The sequence below is a fragment of the Anarrhichthys ocellatus genome, unplaced genomic scaffold (assembly GCF_004355925.1).
Source record: "Anarrhichthys ocellatus isolate YVR2014 unplaced genomic scaffold, GSC_Weel_1.0 scaffold24, whole genome shotgun sequence".
Lineage (NCBI taxonomy): Eukaryota > Metazoa > Chordata > Actinopteri > Perciformes > Anarhichadidae > Anarrhichthys > Anarrhichthys ocellatus.
In genome coordinates this window covers 4,468,582-4,490,836 of record NW_022280054.1, presented here as the reverse complement: position 1 = coordinate 4,490,836, position 22,255 = coordinate 4,468,582, and the positions used below count along the sequence as shown (strand labels likewise).

Below are 22,255 nucleotides of genomic sequence, written 5' to 3'. Positions count from 1 at the left end.
TGTGTGTGTGTGTGTGTGTGTGTGTGTGTGTGTGTGTGTGTGTGTGTGTGTGTGTGTGTGTGCACTGCGTGCGTGCGTCCGTGCGTGCAATATGTGTATAAAACCACCGCTCTCTCTGTGCATGCTGTAGGTGATGGAGGAGCTGGAGAATGAACGTTGGGCCAGCTACACTTCCCACGACCCCTCACTGTCGGTGAGACACTTCCCCTCACCGTGTGTGTGTTGCTGCTTTCTCGCCAAGCCAGAAGAACTTGTTTTCACAAAAAAAACTAAAGTTTATTAATGAGATTTTGAAAACACTGTAGAAATTAACAGCAAAACTGTGAACATAAACCCTAATGCCACTACCAGTAGGGCTGTAAATACATGTACAGTACATACATGTTTTTCATTATCAATTTTCGAAGTTGCAGTGTTTTTTGGCTTGGCTGGAAAGAGCAAATCTCACATGTATAAAGCAGAGGTAGAAGAGAACCGTTTCACCACACAACACAAGTCGTAGCTGATTTGTGTCGCATCATGCATGGTGGCCCCTTCTACCCACATCAAATGGACGACACCAGACCACTGAATTGTGTCACTGTGTGTCGGTCATATAATCTACTAATTGCTCATATTTTATTCCCATAGTTCCCAACAGATTTTCTTCTTGCGCTTAATAAGCGCTGCACTCAATTCAGCACATTAAAAAATTGAATTGTAAACCCCCCAAGGCACTTATTAATAATCATAGACTTTTCATTAGTTTTTATGATTTCATTAAAAGTGAAAACCATCCAGCTAGAATAGTTCTTCCGACAAATCACTTCCTGAATGATGTAAATTGCAAGATAATTGACCTCAGCCTTGCTGCCTAATCATCTGTCACGCCAGTTACAGCCTCTTAAAACACCCCACTTCCCCATCGGAATACTGATGTCCTCACGCAACTGGCAGTTTTTATTTCATGACCCCTAGATGTATCTGGAGCCTACAGGGACCTTTTCTTCATCTCCTCATCGTGTTTATGAGCGTGTGTAGATACTCTATGCATGTCAGAGGGCAGGAGGTGGACTCCTACCTTATACAGCATTCCACTATCAAAATATAGTTTTGACATTTTGCTTTCTTGGTGAGAGTATAAAAGATTAATACCACTGTCATGTCATGCCAGTAGCTTAGCTTAGCACAAAGACTGGAGGTGGAGAAACAGCTAGCTGCTAGCCTAGCTCTGTACAAAGGTAAAAGAACATCAGCTTCCAGCACCTCTTATGCTCACTAATGTTTTGTATGCATTCACCAAACAATATCTAACATATTATTAGGTGAGCTGTAGAGGAGCTGGTAGGAGGATTTTGTTACCTTTGGACAGAGCCAGCCTAGCTGTTTCCAGTCTTTATGCTATGCTAAGCTAACCAGTTGCTGGCGGTAGCTTCATTGTCAGGTTACAGACATGAGAATGGTGTCAATCTTTTTATTTAACTCGCCGCAAGAAAGCACATTTTTTGTATGTCTTTGTTTCTAAAAAAAAAAAAAAAAACATAATTTGCGTAGCCCATTGCACAATCAATAATATAGTCATATGCTATGCCCGTGTGTGTGTGTGCGTGTGTGTGAGACTGGGTTTGTGAGGTTTGGATATTTATGTGCATTTCTGTTTGTCCATATGTGTGTGCATTTCCGTCCCTCCATTGAGTATACATGAGGGGAGGAGAGTACTTCCATGACTAGGAGTGTAATCCCTCATGTGACTGTGTGTGTGTGTCAACAGGCCTAAACTTAGTCTGTCTGCATCATTGGAAGCATTTGACATTCTGCTCACATGATATTGCAGCTCACAGCTAAAACCAGAGAGAAAGAGATACCGAGTGTGAGAAAGTCTGGGGAAGGAGGGCAATCTAGAAACGGAGAGAAGGGATGTCAGAATGAGTTGTTCAGTGAAAGAGGGAGTGTTGGAGAGACAATTAGTGAAGGAGGGAGAGTCGGGTGAGAAATAGAAGTGGTGGTGTTATGAGGAGGTGAGGGGGAGAGGTGAGGAGGGAGTGATAATGTTGAAGTAAAATTGGATGCAGAGGTGAGAGAGATGGGGGGATTGTGAAAAACTGCAGAGAATATAGAAGAGCCTACTGTGAGGCCACAGAATACTGTAGAAAATATTAGCATCGGCGTGTTTGCACGGACAAAATGGGGACCAAATCAAAGAACTGTGTTTCGACATTTCCAAATACTTTATTACGGTATCTGTAAGTAGATATGTTGTGTTATGTGAATTTGGGGGATTTTATACATGTGTCCTTGTTTTTTTTTAAAGTTTTCTTTCAACTTTTCCTTGCCCTATTTATAAGACGAATCAGTTGGAGGCGAGACTTGCGGAGAACTCCTCCATCTGGCGTAGGTGTCATTAAAAGAACAGTCCAGGAGGCACAATCGTATTCGGGCGTTTGACAGCAGTTTAACGGTCTATGATTTTTATTTGGAGAGTACTGGAGCCTGTAGAGACTCGACAGTGGCTTAGAAAGAGGGATTATAATAACAAGGTGCAACAAGGGAAACGAAGAGAGCGAGAGATGGAGGAGAGGAAACAGGAGGAGGGATTGTTTAACAGCAGCTTGTTCATTAGGGAGAGGTCGAGAAAGGGACTGATGGTCGGAGAGAGAAGAGGAAAGATGGAGAGATTGTGAATAATAATCTGCAGAGGAGAGCAAAGAAAAACAAAGAGCGGGGAGGAGGCACTTCCTCGACCCTTTCTTCATTCCACTCAACTTTATTAATATGACTATGAAATACTGAAAGCCATGAACCCTCGAGTCTCTCAGGCGGACAATGCCTTCATTACTATTTCACTCTCGCAGTTATTTCCTCCAGGAACCATAAAATCGTCCGTTGGTCTGCATCTCAGCTGTACTGAGATGTGTTTTTGGTGATGTTTTATTGGGTTATTACTGAAACACATGCTGGTCAATTTACTTCAGGGATGAAATGCAATTGGCCCACCGGCTGTGCAGTGTACTTTTAAATCGATGCATTAAAGTAGATACGAGTGATGTCGTGTAGCAGTTTGATATGGGTGTGTTCATGTTTATAAGGGAACACCGTATGGGCCGCACCTGTAGGTGATTGTTTCCCTAGGGAATAGATTATATCCAGGAGGCGCTTCTGTTTTGTTTTCCGCATCGGTGTGGAGTTTACTGTGTCAACAGAAATCTGATGACTAAACACTGTGACTTTGGAATGGATAAACACACACACATACACACACATTACTGTTATGGCCAGGTCAGCTTGCTATGTGTGATGGATCCTTCTACCAGCCAGATCACATGACCCTAATATAAGCCAGTGAAATTCTCGTGGAACAAAAGAGGGAGGGGTCATGTGAAACATTAGTCCCTCCACACCTGTCTCTGGAAGCTGTAGCACCCGCACTGAGCGGGACAGAGAAACCCAGGCAGGAAGCACAGGTAAGCATCGTACTATTCCTGCGCTAGTGTCACGGTTTAATCTGTAGCAAACACACAGGAAGAGAGGGGGGGGGGAGGTAACAAGTGTTGAATGGACAAACATTGCTACTGCTGAACTGTAGTGGTGGAGCTGTACACACCAGCCAACACAGACAGAGATAGATGGACAGGCAACATAACAAGTCACCTAGCCGGGCGTGACATCGAGACATGAGGAGTTGGAGCAAGAAGGTTGTGTGAAAATAGTTTTTTGTTTTTTATAATGCTTTGTGTGTACTTGATCTGGAGTACAAGGGTCTTTTCTTTCTTTCTCTGGAGCTTTGAAGGTGAATGGTGCTTTTCTTTCGTCATTGTAGTTATCAGAGGTCTTTGACTTTATCTGGCTGTGTTTGTGTGTTTTAGGGCACAGTGGATTTGGAGCGTGAGGAGGGAGAGGAGTGTGAAGAAAACATGGAGGTTTTTGACGACAGCAGCTCCAGTCCCTCAGGAACCCTCCGAAACTACCCGCTAACCTGCAAAGTCCTGTACTCGTACAAGGTATTCACCGACACACTCACACACACACGCACACACACACACGCACACACACACAGCTACCCTCTGCGGTTACATGGGCATCCACTTACACATATCACATGTCTGCAGCTACCTGCTCAACCACAACAGTATCGTACACAATCCCCTGCAGTCATGTACGCACTGAGACAAGCAAAGGTGAATGTCAGTGTGGCGTTTACAGGACTTTTTTTTGTATTTTAACACTAAATATTTATGGTCTCGGTCTAGTATGGAGTGTTTTTACTGTACCGTAAATGTCTTGTCTTTCTGTCTTTTAACACTGTTGGCATGTCTCTCCCGCAGGCCTCTCAGCCGGATGAGTTAACTATTGATGAACAGGAGATGCTGGAGGTCATTGAAGATGGAGACATGGAGGACTGGGTCAAGGTGCACAAAACACACACACAGATGTGGCGGTCACACAGATGTGCATTATGTTTACAGTGACAATGCCAGAAGCATTACCTCGTGAGATCTGTGTGTTGCGTCCTGTGCGTGTGCTCTGTTTTCTTTATTAGCCTTGTGTGGTATTTTAGATGCATGCATGTTTTCATGTTGCCTTTCGGTCACTGTGTCATTTGTTTGTGTGTGTGTGTTCCAGGCTCGTAATAAGTCGGGTCATGTGGGTTATGTCCCAGAGAAATACCTGCAGTTCCCGACCTCCAACAGTCTGCTGAGCATGCTCCAGTCTCTGGCTACACTGGATGCTCGATCTCACACCTCGTCCAATTCCACCGAGCCGGAGCTGCACTCCGGCTGCATCAATGGAGACATAAACAGTAAGTTCGCTGTGGACCCAGTGATGGTAAATTATTCTTTGAAATAAACGCACTGCATGCCAGGAGTTTCAGTAAACAAGCTAGTTCCAGTTGTACATGTGTAAATTAGTTTCCTTCTTCCTGTAATGAGGTTATTATGCACCACTGATTAAGGTATTTATTTTCTTTACTGCTTCACTGGAGTTGCTCAGAATCCATCAGTAAACAACACTCATTTTGCAAAGCAGAGTGTTATTAGAGTAAGCAAGTGTGGGTTGTCTCTCTTGCAGGGTAGAATAAGGTGAAAATATGTCGGTGGTTGCAGTAATCAACAGAAGGCAAAAGCCACAGTTGTATATAGAGACAGTGATAATTAAAAAACGGTACTACTTCCTGTTCCACAAGCTTTGTCACTCCTGATTTCCTTTTCATCCATTTTTTTGGCCATTGCTTTTCCACATGTACCAGCACATAAGGACATTGTTGTTGCCTCCAATCACTGGAACAGAGACGAGAGCGAGGCAGCTGTAGAACAAAACACGAGTGGTTGAAATTGCAGAGCAGTTTGATAAAATGGGCAAGAGCTGAGCTTCATCACAAACATGTAAGACCATTGGTTGCATCCACACTTCGGCTTTTGACAGTCAGCATACAGATAGTTGATCTGTTATAAATGTGAAAGCCTTCCATCCTAACCTTCCTTCTCTGCAGCCGTCTTCTACTCTCTCTCTCTCTCTCTCTCTCTCTCTCTCTCTCTCTCTCTCTCTCTCTCTCCCTCTCCAACCTTCTTTCTATTGCTGTGTGCCTGCTGCACATGGGGAAACTCTGTCACCTAATTATTATTTCTTTCTGTCTTCTCCGTATCGCCCTCTCTCCAGCAGGGTGTCCCATTCTCTTTATGATAATGAAGGCAAGGCAGACATGGAACTACATTTACCCAAGAATAATTATTCCTTCCGTGTATCTTATTGCTCTCTCTCTCTCTTTCTCTCTTTGTCTTCCTTCCTCTTCGCAGTGATATTTGTCCGTGCACTTTATGATTACGAGGGCCAGGCAGACGAGGAACTCTCCTTTTCCGAGGGAGCGGTGATCCGCCTGTTGAGCCGCGACACTCAGACAGACGACGGCTTCTGGGAGGGCGAGCTCAACGGACGGGTTGGCGTCTTCCCCTCCGTGCTGGTAGAAGATCTCACTGAGAACGGGGAGACCAGTGGAGGAGGGCCTGGTGACATACAGGTATATTGATGTTTGCGGACAGAGACATACTCCCACTGAAGTGCGTCACTCTTGAGGAGCTGGAAAATTTTGTGTTATCAGTGTTTCCTCAGGGCAGAAATACCAAGATTAAAGTGTAGTGTGGTGGGACACTTTTCTCCCCCTCTCTCCTCGCTTCCTGGCTGTTGTCCAGTAAATCTATCAGCAGGGCAGAGTTGACAAACACTGGATCAGAACCGCTGTGTTTCTGCGGTCCTCTGATTAAAAAGCCTGCTCTACAATCACAGAAAAAGCTCTTATCTGTGGCACAGAGTGCTGCCTTTTAGAGGGTCAGCAACAGGAAGGATGCAGCCTCTCCCTTCCTAAAAGCCTGTAGACATAACAAACACCGCAACAACTTTTAACAGCTTTTAAGTGGTTTGTTGGGAAGATTGGTAAAAAAACTAATTGTTTATTTCTGTAAGGTATTCCCCAGAGTTCCATCAAAGCCGTCCTAATCATTACTTTTGTATTAACTATGTATGACTATAATGTGAAAGGTGTTGCTTCTAGTAATAGACCCACAGATTATTATCACCCGACTGCAGTTCCTCTCAGCTCTGTTGAGCGTTAAAATTTGTTGTTTTGGTTTAACAGCTGTTTTGGTTCACTCTCACCACTTTTGGAGTGTTATTTTCAAGTGCAGCCAGTAGCTGTTTTTAATGAAAAAGCTCTAAACATCCATAGTACACAACCCGCTCGACGCCAAACAGCAGACTAGCGACTAGCTAACTGTACATAGCGGAGCATTTAGCAGCTAAAGAACCCGATATCTCCCTGAGGAGTTGGTGGAGACCAAGAACAGAGCAAACGAGAATGAATATTGGTTTCGCATTCCTCAGGTTATAGAAACACGATAGAAACACATGCATGCTAATGTAGCTTTGTGTCTGCTGGATGTGTAAATAGGGAACTGTTTACGAACACGTTATTATAAGATGATTATGGCACCACCATCAGGCCAAGGTCCAACGGACATTTTGGCCTGTAACTAAGTTACTTTTCTTTTTTTATACAACCAGCTTCTTCCTCTTGTGTCTAATTACAATCTAATCAGTTTCAGCCAATTAATTTGCCATTAGAATTTATTCACACACAAGAAAGAAGGTGTTGTTTTGGATGTATTTATTGCCGCTGTATTCTAAACTGGTGAGCTGTAACTTAATAAAGTTGACTTCAGTTATCACAAAGGATATGAAAACGATAGTACTGACTGGACCATTAACTGTGAGATAGAGCATGGGACTTAATTGTTGGGTCACAGGTGAGCAGCACATTTTCTCCATTTCTGGCCTCTTCTCTAGATTTCTCCGTCTCTGAAGTTGCCGTGTTCTCTGCCACATCTCCCGCTGTATGAACAACCTCCCATCAGCCCTTTCACCAGCCCCGAGACCTCCACCCCGCCTCCTCTCCCACGCTCGCCCTCCGCCGCACTTAACGGGGAGCACAAGCCCCCACCATCCGCCTCGTCACACAAGGGACCGCTACCCACCCACAGTAAGACACGCACGCACGCACACACACACACACAGAAAAAGGTTGTGTGTAGTTGAATTAATTAAGAAGAGGTCGTTCTAGCTTATTACTGTGAGGATTTCTGTATAGATAGAAACCCTCTCTTTCTCTCTGTAGATCAAAGCTCTGGCAAGAGTCCAGTGTCTCCAGGATTTCCTCAGCCACTGCGATTCACCCCTGAAGGAGGCCCGGGCAAACTACGACCTGTAAGTATAAAACTTATTCAAGAAGTGTGTCTCATGTGATAGTAAACTGAATATCTTTGGACGGACAAAGCAATTTGAAGATGCCACCTTGGGCCTTTGTAATTGGTATTTGTCTCCATTTTCTTACATTTTAAAGACCAAACAGGTTAGTTGCAGCACTATATGACACAGTGTTGATTAAACTTCCTGTGAATCTTTATGATTTCCATTCAGACTGCGTTTATTTTTTAAGAAGGCTCTAAAAGTAGAAAACGGATATTTCTTACTTTTTGTATCCCACAGCAGGAAATGAACAGTGGGCTGTTTATCAAATTAAGAAAAGTAGGCCATCTCCAATCACGCACTTTGCCTTTTTTCTTAAACCTTTGTTATTATGTTTTCTTTCTCTGCTGCAGGTGCGAGCTGCTCCTCCTCCACCCAAACAGCACCCCCGCCGATCGCAGGAGAAGAGCGAGAAAACAGAGGAGGTGGAGATCACACTGGTGTGACAGACAGACAAGCTGGCAGGCAGTTGTAGAGACAAAAAAAACAAAACAGATGACAGACTGACGCATCCTACAGACTGGAAAACTGAACTGCTCTGAACTTAAGTCAGCTTTAAACAAAGTGATGTGAAGAGAACTGAACCATGGCCTCGCCACATCTTCTCTCCTCCTCAAGTTGAGGAGGAGAGCAAAGAGAGGGGTTGAAGGCAGTGTATCCAATTGAATAATCTCCGTATTAGCTTCCTAATGAAGTGCAGCAGTAGCCGCCCCCCGCGTCCCTCTCTGCCCTCAACCCGTCCTTCCATTCTTGCCTTAAAACTTTACCTCATCGGGCAGCAAACCAGAGCACACTGAAGAGGAGGAAGAATGTTAAGAGAGGGAGGAGCATGAGGGAAAGTTAATGATGGGTTTGGCAAGTTTTCTTTTATCTTGTTAACGCCTACTTCGAGTTATAGTAAAGCAGTTTATCCCTCTGTACAGGAAGACCATTTTGCTACATATGAGAAATTCCACTGTTAACCAATGATAAGGAAATGTGTGAAAAGTTATGGAGCCCTGAAACTGACAACATGTAGTAAAGAGCTACACTACATGTACAGAGGACAAGTCAACAATTTAATACATAATAAAATTGTTAGCTAAAAATGTAAATGGATTGTAGAAAGAAAAACAACGTTTTACGCTAATATTTAATTATTTATTTAATTTTCTCCCTGCAACATTTGTTTTTCCTCAAATTGTCCTTTTGAAAATTGCTTATATTTTGATCAAAGAAGAGGGCTGTGTAGCTAGCTTGCTTAACTGACAAACACTGGGAACTAAACACACCGCGCACTAGCCTTTTCAGCTAGCTACCTTAAACTGTCTACCTTAAACTGTTATAAACTGCATTTTAGCCTGCAAACTCACAAAGCTAGCTAGCTAGCTTGGAGAGCTTGGAACTTTTTAAATTTAGTTCATTTGACATTTTGAGAAAAGCATAGAACTCCCACACATGTTGAGGATGACACAATAACGACCAAGATTTATTTCCACGGTGGTCGTCAGTAAAGACGAGAGAAATACACTCACAGGTGAAAATGCTGTGAAGATGGAGAGAGTGTCTCTATAGTCTGAACTTCCAAGTAGCGTAGCAAGTAGCTTGCTGGCTAAAATGCTATAGCTACAGTTACAAGACTTTATATGTTAATGGTACAGCAGTAGCCTTTGCGGTACAGTATATTGCTGATCAACATTTGGAGCAGTAGCTGGTGTAGTTTTTATGCCAAAAGCCAGCTTCAGCTTGGTAGCTAGCAAAAAAGGTTTTTGCTAAATTTAACCACCAATTTCTAGGTAAGCTTGCTAAAGCAACGTTAGCCACATAGTGCTATGTAAGATGAAAATTAGGGAATAGATAAAAAAAAAAAAAAAAAGTAAGTGTGCCGATACCACAAAAGTTTTTTTAAGTATGTTTTGGACTTAAATGACATCTTTTACTACAGTCTGAGTGTTGGGGCTCCATATAAAGTAAGCTTGATGACAGTCAATAAGTATAAAACTTGCCAAACGTGTCATGTTTTTTGATTGAAGTTGAGGGTGAAGTAAATGGACAGAGAAACTGGGTGGTGTGTGGACGCAGTGTCCCCCCCCCCCCCCCTCGCCAGCCCTTCCCTCGCCATATATAAACTCCTTATCGTCAAACGTATTCAATGTGTATTAGTACAGTACATTACTGTTGTCATAGGAATGTTACGCACAGAGTTTCATGTAGACTAACTCAGCTGATTGGAATACCATGTCTGATATGTAGTGGATGTTTATCCTCATCTTATACTGAAAGGGCATTGTAAATACAGTGTGATGGAGAGATGAAAGAAGAGAAGGGAAGGAGGGGATGGAAGAACAAGAGAGAAAATAGAGGCTGGATCCTCCTTTCTGCTCTTTTCTCCACCTCTCCTCCCTCTGTTCCTTTCATACTCTCCCTCTTTTCTCTCATGTCTGTTTTTGTCCACTGGCAGTCAGTGTGAATCGATGGCTATCATATACACACACATCCACTTACATTATATTACGCACACGTTACTATATCTTTTCTCATTCTGTGACCCGCTGTGTGCTTGTCTCACTGATGAGGAGGCAGACGGTGCTTTCGAAGGCACTGACATTGTTGGTATTCGCTTTGTGGTGACGACACAGATTTTATTTGAGACGATATAGACACTCATCATATTTGGGGTTAGGAGTTTTTATTAGTCACAGAATGAACTGTATAGCTTTTATCCCTACAGACCATATCTCCTCTCACGTTCATTTTTGTTCATTTTGATCAGTTCACCGTTGATTTATATTGTTTAGTTGACACGCATTACATTCACAGGTATTATTTGTTCTCTGTTTGGCCAAGCAACTCCATCGCATCACTGAGTGGGTGTTTTTTTGGGTTTGTTTTTTAATACAGAAGAGAAAACAATCTTAAAAAAAGAAATGTTAATGTTTCCAGTTTGATACTATCCTTATGTTTACCTTTTGATTAATGGTGGCAGGAACAGAAAACACGAGATGTATAAAACAAATGCATCATGCTAAATGGATAGAACTAGCAAATGACATTCAAATGGAGCCAAGTACAATTCTATTGTTTTTTTTACTCAAAGTAAACACCCCCCCCCCCACCCATACCCTTTAAGCCTTTAAAACTCCTTGTCTGAAGGGCAGCGTAGCACTTTTATTTATTTGTACCTTCCCTGAAAAGTAGCAGTACTTTAACAAAGCATCAGAATGGATAGAAGAGACTGAATCACTGCAGTTTAATACAGAAATCAGAGTTATTCTTTTCATTCTGAATCTGTTGTGAATCCTCTTTATTTCAGTGTGACTGACCATTTTAGTTTTTTTTTTTTTATTCTCCACTCTTCCAAAGAGATGGAGAAATACTTTTTGGACAGTGAAATGTGTAAAAGGTGTGTTCCTGAATGGACGTGATCATAGTAAGGGATGTTTTGAATGAAGACTTGGAGAGGATGTGGTTTTATGGTCTTGAGCAGTTTGCGTGTGTGACTGTTTAAAGCCGAGAGGATCAGATCTGTGTTTGACTCTGAAGATGTGTCTCAGTTGCTTCCTTCTTATTTATTTTAACCAGGGTTTCATTTGAATGAAAACATTTCAAAATACAGTCAACATGTCAATAATATGGATTTTAGATTAGCTCGATGGTAGCTTTTTTTAAATTGTGGCATTGATGGACGATGTTGGTCCAAAATGCAACACATAAGAAAAGACGGAACTCCTCACAGCTGGAAACAATTCAATCTAATTGCACCCTGTTGGGAGGCAGCAACAGAACTTTTAAAGGGAAACAAAAGTATTCAATCTGTGTTTCTTTATCTTTAAGAACATTATAAATCCTCCTCCACAGCTGCAGTATCATAGCATATTCACTGTTGGTAACTGTACTATATCTTCATTTCTTCTCAATCAGTATGAGGTATGAAGGCTGGTATAGAGTACATGCTGTTTAGTGTTAATATGTAGTCTGGAGTTGGGGCACAGCTTGTAAGAAGAGAAACAATCTGATGGTTTTCCTCTTTGCTAGGTGAATTCTGTCTGATGGAGAAAAGTGATGCAAGAAATGAAGACGATCCTAATTAGTTTTTTTCACGAGTCAACATTTTGCGTAGCATTCACACCTAACAAAGTGAAGCATACTGGAATTAGTTAGTGTTCCAACAAACTTGTTCTGAAGTTTATAGCGTCCCATAGCGCTTCCCACCATCGATGCTCAATCAGTTTTTCTATCAAATATAAACATGTATTACTTTCTGTTGCCAGTTGCCACTTTGAACATGATTATTTCCCCTATTTAGCACTCCCTCTGGTCGCTACAGTGTTGAAATATTATTATGAGCCTGTTTTGGGGTTTTATGTATTATAATAATTCTTTTATTTTTCATCCTTCGATTTGAAGCAGTAACACAGCTGCTGCTGTTACCGATGTGGTGGAACAACTGGCCTTCTCTCTTCAGACTGTTGCAATGGTGACAATAATGAGAACAGGTGCAAAAGTCGTTCTGCATATTATTATTATTATTGGCTGTACAAAAAAAACAAAGTTTGTATTTATTGTGTACAAATGTTAATTAATAAAAAAATATTGAAAAGTTGTTGTTTTTTGTTATTCTTGAGGCTTTTTTGTGCTCTTTTTGTGCGTGTTTATGCACCTCTCCTACATATTTGATTATGTACACACCTGAGAGTTTGTCTAAATGGTGTTTGTGTGTGGTGTGTGTGTGTGTGTGTGTGTGTGTGAGAGAGAGATAGTTGTTCCAGTCACTAGAGGTGGGTGTGATCATGATACCACACTCTATAAACACCCAAGGCCAGAGTTTCCTGAGTGGAGCGGGAGGCGAACGGGAAACGTCAGCATAGAGCAGCAACTGTGGACTTTTTATTTGGGCCATTGAAAAAAGTTTTTCTCCCATATTTTACCTTAACTCAGCAATTTGTCATGCGCTCCAGAGGAAAACAAATGGACCGCTCTCCTTCAAATTACACCTGTGTGAAACTCTATCTGTGCTCCAACCCAGAGGGTATGTAAAAAAAGATGTATGGAAGTTTGTGTTATTTGGACATGTTTTCTTTTTTAGATGTTTTGTGAATAGATGTTTGTGTTTATGCTCCGTTTAGATAGCATGGTGGAGCGCAGAGCTCTGAGAGAGAATGTGTTCCCCCAACTTGGAGAGCACTGTAGAAAAACACTGGGACTGGATGTCAGGGTGAGTACACACTTATCTGTCCTAAATCTGCATAGGAAACACATCAGTGATGATTGTATGTGTTGTGTATTGCAGATGGGAAGTTATTACTTTTTTTTGAGGTTCTACTTAAAGTTTCCTTTCCTTCCTTTTATTACCACTTAACACTAACGTGATGCAATTACCCCTTTTGGTGGTGTTGGCTTTTAGAGCCAGGAGGAACATTCAGCTGGTCGACTGGAGGGAACAATACTTACTTGATTTGACATCCGTGATAAAAGTTACATACATGAAGCGGTTTATGTTTACAGTGACGTATCCCTGGTGCATTCTTCTAACCCGATGAACTACTGAATTGTTAATCTGCAAAGTTCAGATGCACATATCTCAACTTTTCATTAACAGCTAATTTCTGAATATTGTTTAGTAGTTTTGTTCATAAAACTTTGAATATAATATAAACTGCTGATGCTATCAGAGGTGAAAGTCCTCACTTGAAGTTAAAGTTTGGTCTGACCAACAGTCAAAAAGCACAACATATATTCACAATATGGAATAAAACTATATCCAAAAGCTGCTGCCAGAAAATGTATTTTGTGTCAGTTGACTGGAGGAATAATTGACTGTTTCAGCACTATTACAGAAAGCATCGCCCAAAATCCCCTGTGTAACGTTGCTCACTGCCAACAGTGGAATACAAAAGCAATATTATTTGGTGGCTTGCAGTTGTGTGTGCGCGTCCTTTATTCTTTGACATTATCCCCTGAGGCCATTTCTTTAAAAGTGCAGTCAATCCGACTCAACTTTGCCGAATTAAATTTGACAAAAATAGAGGATGAGCATCTTTTAATGCCACTCTGTGCGTATCGGGTGTGTATGTGAAATCCCCTCGGGGCAGTTCAACCAGCACATTGTGCCATCTCTTTTCAGCAGCATGTGTAATTAGAGAGATGGAGGAATATCATATGTTACTGAGCCACCACCTGGCCAATTGTTACTGCACCTCACTGTGTGCTTTTCATAAACTGATAATCAGTCATCTCTCCTTTAGATTGTTCACCGCTATGTCTCTGTCTCTGTGTGTGTGTGTGTGTGTGTGTGTGTGTTTGTCTGTCTGTGCATGCAGGTGATTGACCCATTTGAGTCCAGTGATCCCAGTCATTGGCCAGATGACAACACCAGACGGCAGCTGATTAAAGAATGCAGGAAGAGCTCCGCAGGACCTTTTTTACTGGTAAACAATCTACAGTATAGTGTACATTAACCATCAGCCACCGTTTAATCAGCTCCTGTTGAGCATTATTAATCTATAAACACCAACACCAGAGTGCACTAATTACAGTAGCAAACGATGCATCCCATACTGCTGTTCCTTCTGTGTCCACGTGGCGGTGCTGCAGGCCCTGGTAGGACACCAGTACGGCGCAGCCAGCCTGCCCGCCCAGGTGGAGGTGTCGGAGTACCAGCTGCTGCTGCAGGAGAGCCAGCGAGCGGGCATCAGCACCAAGGAGCTGGAGAGAGAGTACCAGAGGGACGAGAACACCATCCCTCCCTCCTACTGCCTGAGACCCAGACACACCTGCTGTCCCCAGGTGATCACACCATTCATCTTTTGTTGAGCAAACAGGAGTAGGTCTGTCCAAGTGCAGCTGTTAATTAAATGTGTGTACAAAAGGTACTAATTGATTAGTATTTATTTCCTTTAAAAAAAAACATACTAAGCATTTAGAAATATAAATGAATACTCTAAATATTAGATAATCCCATGTGTGTTTTCATGCATTCACAGTCTACATCAGATCACCTTGTATTTCTATAGTCAGTGTGATCATATTTTAGATGTAATTTGCATGGGTTGATAATATGTATTTATTTAATCACAACTGTTAGACTGTGATGCTGTTTTCTAAAAAGTATCAAACTGTTTGCTGTTTAGCAGGCAGAGGTTAAAGAGGAAGAGGAGAGGAGGATGAAGGCAGAGGAAGCGGAGCTGAGGAAGCAGCTTCAGACCACTGTGGGTCTGTGTGTCCACGAGGGTGTTCTGAGCCCAGAGAGAGCTCATAGCTACTACAGATCAGGTGAGATACACATCTGTGTGTGTGTGTGTAGGTTTTTGCTTGATGTTAAGGTATAATATAATTAAATAAGTGCTTTTGCTGCTTCTCTCCAGCCCTCGACGCAGATCTGAGATTTGCTCTGGACAACCGTCCTCGTAATGACTTCATCAGACGCTGCCTGGTTTACGTTCACAGGGTCAGTGACGCAAAAGGAGAGACAGAGAAGAGACGGAGGAAGTCACAACTGGAGCCACAGCCAGAGGTAAGAGACATCCATCACTTTCTCAGGATTTATGACAGAGTATCCTTGTTTTCTTAGTTTTAGAAAAGGAAACATTTTTCTAGTACACATGGCATGTTTGCCTTTTAAGAAACCAAACATTTGGTTTTGTTTTACCAGAAGGAGCAAGTGGTGCTTATGAGAAAAGTTCATAACAAGCAGTCTATGTGAAATTGGATTATTCTAGCTAATAAATAACCTCTTAAAACTACTACAAGACATCAAGACTTTTGATTCGAGTAAAGGTGATATGAGAAGCATAATGTGAGTCATGCCTCCATTAACGTGGTGAAGTTGCAAAATGAGTTATTTATCAGTTCCTGACAGAGAGATGTGATTTTTGTGTTCATCTTAGTAGTATAGGTCTAATAGAAATAGCTACATATGAAATACAGGTTGTATCAAAGACTCTTTTGTCTTTTATTTTCCATATCCTGTATTTCCAGGCCGATACCGTTGACCTAAGGACAACGCCCACTGATTCCCAGCTATTGTCAGAGCTTTGTGACAACTTCCTTCCCGGTCTCATCACCTCGTCTCAGCTTCTAGTCTACACCACCGACACACAGTGTGACTGTCGCCATGGCTACACGACAGCCAGGAGGCGGGGCTATGCCGAGTCTCTGTGCCAGCAGGTGTACTCTGACCTCGTGGGGTTGATTGACAGCTCGTGCACCTCAGAAGGCTGTGAAGGCTCTCCGCTCTTGGCCAGAGAGCAGGAGGAGCAGGAGAAGCTGTGTGACAGCCTGTCCCGACTTTATGACGTCATAAGGCCAGAGGAGGCAAAGGTGTTATGGTGTTTTATTTTTAATATGGCAATGTGAAGGATTAAGAACTGAGGGAGATTGAAAACAAAGTTAATAACATTCAGTACTTTACAATTTAGTGGGAGCCTTTTTTTTAACCAATTAATAGTCACATTGATATTTTGGGATTGATTTCCCTGTGTTGTGTCTTTCTGATAGAGCCAAACATTCCAGGTGCAACATTGCATCACTAGAGTTTTCTTTATATTTGCTGTAGGTCAGAGCCTTCGTGGAGCAGAGCGGTCAACAGTGTCCGCTAGTGGTGACAGGAGGACCATGCACAGGGAAGACGGTTCTGCTTGCACACTGTGCTCAACAGGTAAGTGAGCTGAAGAGAAGAGTGAAACTCACATGAGATGTTAATTCCCTCCACCCCGAACTAAATACAAACAATGCAACATTTATTACAAACACATAGTGGAGCTAGAAATAAGTATTCACAAATCTTCAGATTTTTTTTTTCTCAAAAAAGTAGCAGCAGTCCACTTAGAAAAGAGGAATATCTGTATTACATTTTTTTTTTTTATCCTTCCTATTTTTTTAATTGATATTTTTAGCTGGAAGTACTTAAAAGTGGAAACAATAAGCCATGAGTCAAATATTTAGTGACAGAAAATGTATTTGCAACTATTTTGATGATCAATTAATTGTTTGTCATTGTTTAAAGCCCAAATTCCCATAATTCAGTGACTGTAGCCTTTCAAATATGAATGTTTTCTGAGTCCTGGACTGTTGTATAAATTTGAATACATCTCATTGGTTCCTTGAAAATTGACCTTTTTCATTATTGACATCTTATAGACCAAACAATCGATTCATCGGGTAAATAATCTTCAGATTACAGTAACTGATAATGACAATAATCGGTAATTGCAGTTCTACTTAAAAAATACTGCAAAAAGGTTTAATGTGACCAAATCTTGATTCCATGCAGGATAAACAGACTAGACATTTAGATTGTAACACAGTGATACAGGAATCTGTACTACATGGTCTTGCCTACATGTGAAGAAGTGTTTTGTCTCTCTGTCTCTCCACAGATAAAGTCTTGGCTACCAGACTGTGATCCTGTGGTGATCACTTATTTTTGCAAACTGTTAATCAACCCTTCCACAAGGCACCTGTTGTCGAGCCTGTGTTGTCAAATTGGCGTTCGATATCACAGCGAATCTTCCTCTGAGCAGAATCCCAGCAACATGGACGATCTCAGCTGTGTCACTGACCTCCGGGACTTTAATTCCAACTGTAGCTCGACATCCAACGTTTGTCCATCTGAGCTAAAAGAGCGTCTCTCATCGCTCCTCACCTGCATGCCTTCTACCAAACAACCTCTAGTTCTAATCCTCGATGGCCTGGATCACATGGAAAAGGACTTAGGACCTCACATTTTGGAAAGCCTCGCATCTCCCCTTCCTCCCAACGTCAAGCTCATCCTCACAGTCTCCTCCAACCAACAGCGAGTCCTGCAAGCCATCACGCCACGGAGAAGTCCACCTCAGTGTGTGTCGGAGGGCAGTGAGGAGTCAGGATACGTGTGTGTTCAGCTGGCATCGGTGGACAGGAAACAGTGCGCGAAGATGTTGGCGTCGCTGCTGAGCAGTTCGGGGAGGAGGGTGACATCAGGACAACAGGCGCTGGTGAACCAAGCGCTGACTTCCTGTTGTCTGACTCTCTACACTCGACTCTTGCACCTTCACGCCTCGCTCTGGCACTCTGGTACGACTAAAAAAGGAAACCAACAGACATCTTTATTTTTATTTTAGTTAACAAATCCCATGAAAATGACCTAAACTAACAACATGTTAATCTATCTCTCAATACAGTCCAGTCTTTCCTCTGCAGTTATAACTCCAGCTAAATCTATTCCTAAAACAGCTGGGGACTGTGGGATTTTATGTTTTAGTTGTTAGTTGTTGGGGATTATTGGTATTATTATTAAGTGGATATCATGACACCTTGAGGTCCCTTAAGGATGGGCCAAGGGTGCTGCAATATTTATTTCAATTTTTTACTGTACGTTAATAACATTTTATTGTATAAAGAATGAGGTGACATATGCTTTGACTACATATCATATTTTCAAATGCATAAAAAGGATTACAGAAATTAAGAAGAACGTCTTAATCACCATATTTAAAACTCAACTTTTCCAGCCATCAGAAATAACAATAGTCTGATATTAGACTATAAATGACATTTAAATAAATGCTGATATATTTCATGCCTCAACAACAGTTTGATTACATTACATTTCTCTCCTTCTGTCCCTTCTTTCCTCTCACATCATCAGATTCCGATGTGACCGAGTCGTCTCTCCCTGCTGGCGTCCACTCATCCATTTCTGCGCTGCTCGATCACCTCGAGCAGAAACACGGCTCCTCTATTGTGGCTCGTGCCGTCTCCTACCTCACCCTCTCCAGGACCGGGCTGACTGAGGTCGAGCTCGCCGACCTGCTGTCCGGTGATCACAAGGTGCTGACCGAGTATGTTCAGCAGCATGAGAGCACTTCCTCCAATATGAGGGTCCTGCAGATCGACGTGGAGACACTTCTGTTGGATTTGAGGAGGTTTCTCATTAGGAGGACGGTTGCAGGGTCTCATGTTTTGTTCTGGGTGAGCAGGCATTTCAAGCTGGTGGTGGCCAAGAGGTGTTTGGGCACTCGTGAGGTGAGGAGGGAGATTCATTCGGCGATGGCGGACTATTTCAGTGGCCGATTGGCTTGCGGTGGAAGTGCAAAAGCACTTCTTGTAAAGCAAAAACCTGGACCGAACGCGGACATCGAACCTATGGAATTCTGCATAGACAGGGAGCCACTCAGTGTAGAAGCAAATGGCCAGTCGTTTGTTTTCTCCTCTTCTTTCAAAGAGGTTGGCCGAGTGAACTTGAGGAAGGTCTTTGAATTACCCTATCACTTGCAACAAAGTGACCAATTCGAGGAGTTGGAGCATGGGCTGCTAATGTCTTCGAGATTTCACCAGGCAATGGTTCGAGCAGGACTACTGGGAGATCTGGTAGCCATGTTAGAGAGTGAGGAGGGGTCATCCCACTTCTGTTTTCCAAGGGAAAGAGCCCTCCTGGCGAGCATACTGAAGTCTTATGCTTGCTTGCTGCAGAGCTCACCCCTGCACCTGCCCTCTGTGATGGAGACGAGCCTCCTGCCTTATCTGGAGGTCTTTCCAGGCCTCCAAGGTTATACCAGAGAGATCAGACAGGAGAGGAGGAGGAGAGGAAGCGGATTAGGAGTATCGCTTTGCCCAGCTCCCTTATCTGTTCCCTCCATTCAGTGTTTAGCATTTGATGCCAAAACCAAGGACGCCTCTGTTAGAGAAGTAGCTGGGACAGAGTTTGGGATTGTAGCGGAGATCATGGATGATGGCGCGGCTTTGATTTGGAAAGGCTCTGGGTGTGATGTAGTCAAACTATTACTGAGCTGTGAGCAGAAGGAGCTGACATTTGCGGGAGTGAAGAGCAGCGGTCATTTCCTGTTGTTTTCCACACAATGTGACAAGCTTCTCTTGTGGGATGTGACAGGCCCAGAAATGTTTCTGCAGGTTAAGGACCAGGAGTCAAGCCCAAAAACAGCAAACAAAATCGAGGGGCTCGTTGCGCATCAGAAAAGGGTATTCATGTGGTGGAAAGGCGAGAGTTTTGTGAGTGTGTTCGATGTCTCCAATGAGACCTTGACTCATTTCCAGTGTCAGAGCTGCGTGACCTGTTTGGTTTGCTCCTCTAATGGATTCTACATGTACTGTGGGCAGGAGGAAGGCACAGTGTCCATATTTGACACCAACACCAGCAGCTTCCTTGGCATTTGTTCAAACTCGAACCACATTGCGATTACATCAATGATCCTGTGTGAAGATAGGTGGGAAATGGCGTGTGTTGACAGGACAGGAAGTGTAAGCCTATGGGATGTGGCATCCAAAATAAACCCACCCAGACTTGTCACAGAAAGCTTCATTGGGGGTGAATCTAATGACATCCTCAATACCGATTACTCACACAAAATTGGCACTTTATTGGTGTGTCAATCTCAGCAGGTTGCACTGTGGGATACATGTGACTGGGAGCTGTGGGACCAGTTCCTGGCTCCGCGGGGGAGGGCCTTCACTCAAGCTGTGCTCTCCCAGGATGGCCACCTTTTCCTGGCGTTGTTAGATGCCTGTCCCTTCGTCTTGGTGTGGATGGTCAGCACAGGGGAGTGCGTTCTCTCCTTAGAAACAAACAAGCAGCCCCGTACACTCCTCAAGGTCTCCTCAGATGTTGTTTGTGTCGCTCACGATGGCTGCCTGACAGTGTGGGACTCTGGGGCGATAGATGCTGCGGGTACAGCTCCGAAAATGGGGCGTGGAGTGAAAGAAGTGGTGGTTGAACGAACAGGGGAGCGCTTCTACACCTCTGATGGCTCAGAGACGGTGTGGAGATGGAGATTAGAAACGGGACTTCCACACGCTAACTTCCTACATGACGGACCTGTGGAAAAGCTCTGTCTTTCTCCGGATAACATTCACCTCGTGACACTCTCAGCAGGGGAAATATATGTGTGGCAGACAGAAAGCGGTCAGAACATCCTGCGTGTGAGTGGCAGCAGAGCGACAGATGTCCTGATCACCCCCAACAGTAAGTTTGGGATCAGTATTTCTGATCGAGGATCGTCTCGCGTTTGGAAGCTGGCACATGGGAGCATTGTGTGCACCATACACCCGTACCTATCTGACGCCAAGGTGTCGCCCGCGAGCACCTTTCTTATTGGCCGCCGCCGTGGGGACCTGCTAGCTGCCAGTCTGTGGTCGGGCTCGATCAGCAAGCGTTTCTCCTCCGCTGAAAGCTCGGAGCACGTTGTTGCTTTCCACACACTTTCAGAGCACCCAGACTTTGTGGTGGTGATGGTCGACTCAGGGTCGGTGTACACCTGGAAAGTGGCAGAGGAGACGCTGTGCAAGCACTTCGAGCTGCCATATAGGTTTCACTGTCAGCCAGAAGACTTCCAAGTGTCCTCTGACGGGAGCTACGCCCTGCTGTCCACTGATAATGAGGCCATCAACCTCTTGGACTTATCTCAGGTCAGGCTGTGCTCATTCAAGGCCGAGGGTCCAGTCATTAAAGCTTATTTGGATAAAACTGGACGCTACGCTGCCTACATATACCGTCCCACCGCCGCCACCCTGGAGAAAAACTGCGTCTGTTACCTGCAAGCGAGGGCCGTCCTCACAGTTGTACAACTGGCAGACGGGGAAAGAATAGGAAGCGTGTGTCTGGCTAAGAATCCTCTGACTCTGGTTGTTTGTGAGCAGCAGCATGCGTTTGTGGGATTTGAGGACGGGTCTGTAGGTGTGTATTCTATTTTACATGTCACGATCAACGGGGAGGAGTCGGTCAGGTGCAGAGAGAACTTGAGTGGTCGGTTGAAGCGATGCCCCTTCGATAGAGCATTCAGTTGGCTACCACAAGCAACCCCCAATATTACATGGCCTTAAGATTATTAAACGCTGTTGTTGGACTGTGTTTTCAAAGTACAGATGATAAATATGATGGCACACAAAGTGCATTTGTGTGTATAACACATACTGTATATTGAAATATAAATACAAAAGACTGCATGTGTCTGTGTTTACACTTCTGGGGAAACTGCAGCAGCATTTGTTTCAGTTTCAGGCAGACTGAGTCAAGAGTATATGGCTAGATGATGAAAATGATAATGTTACACCTCACAGCAGAAACATCTACTTTGCATTTGAGTTTCATTTCTGTGAAAACAAAACCAGTAACTGCCCAGTTTGAGCTACTGCATGAATTGTTAACACATTTTGACACGTTGTATTTGTAGGATATTTTGGTATAAATGTCTTATTTATACTTCTTTTAATGTATTAAAAAGAAATGAAACTTTGACATGCCTACATCACATTTTGTGTTTCTAAGAATGACTGTCCTATTGCCAAAAATGTTAGAAAATAGCGCACTGTCAGTGAATGCTCTGCATGCTGCCTTCCCTGTTTCTTGGTAAAATCGTAAATCCCAGTACATCTAGCGTACATGTTATTGTTTGTGCTCTATTAGTTGCAAACAAATTGTACCTCGTTACAAACTTATCGTGTTAGATAGTTTAAACAGATATACTCACTCAACACGCTACTGTACACCCAAAGAACGGGTAGCTGAAGT

General features: G+C 43.1%; 2 protein-coding genes across 4 annotated transcripts in view; both read left to right on the top strand.

The window, feature by feature from the left end:
* The window catches only part of fchsd2 (FCH and double SH3 domains 2), a 48,386-nt gene extending 38,251 nt beyond the window's left edge, over positions 1–10,135 (top strand). For 2 of the 3 annotated variants that reach the window (XM_031861254.1, XM_031861256.1), the window contains 8 exons: positions 131–193; positions 3,843–3,977; positions 4,302–4,385; positions 4,600–4,777; positions 5,772–5,992; positions 7,315–7,507; positions 7,643–7,731; positions 8,127–10,135. In XM_031861254.1, the coding sequence (XP_031717114.1) occupies positions 131–193; positions 3,843–3,977; positions 4,302–4,385; positions 4,600–4,777; positions 5,772–5,992; positions 7,315–7,507; positions 7,643–7,731; positions 8,127–8,219 (1,056 nt within the window). In that variant the 3' untranslated portion in view covers positions 8,220–10,135. The remainder of the gene's footprint in view (positions 1–130; positions 194–3,842; positions 3,978–4,301; positions 4,386–4,599; positions 4,778–5,771; positions 5,993–7,314; positions 7,508–7,642; positions 7,732–8,126) is intronic. The other variant, XM_031861255.1, reaches the window with a different exon arrangement.
* A 2,204-nt stretch (positions 10,136–12,339) lies between these two features.
* Positions 12,340–21,946, top strand: LOC116391043 (NACHT and WD repeat domain-containing protein 2). The gene is made up of 10 exons (XM_031861262.1): positions 12,340–12,781; positions 12,879–12,967; positions 14,073–14,180; positions 14,347–14,538; positions 14,883–15,024; positions 15,117–15,265; positions 15,730–16,071; positions 16,307–16,408; positions 17,130–17,805; positions 18,380–21,946. The coding sequence occupies exons 1-10, from the start codon at positions 12,700–12,702 to the stop codon at positions 21,565–21,567; spliced, it is 5,070 nt and encodes a 1,689-aa protein (XP_031717122.1). The 5' UTR covers positions 12,340–12,699; the 3' UTR covers positions 21,568–21,946.
* Positions 21,947–22,255: the final 309 nt, after the last annotated feature.

Coding starts and splice junctions, on each gene's coding strand:
- LOC116391043 (XM_031861262.1), top strand. CDS start 12,700: ATGCGCTCCAGAGGAAAACAAATGGACCGCTCTCCTTCAAATTACACC. Junction 14,181..14,346: donor CCGCAGGACCTTTTTTACTG/GTAAACAATCTA, acceptor GCGGTGCTGCAG/GCCCTGGTAGGACACCAGTA. Junction 14,539..14,882: donor GACACACCTGCTGTCCCCAG/GTGATCACACCA, acceptor TTTGCTGTTTAG/CAGGCAGAGGTTAAAGAGGA.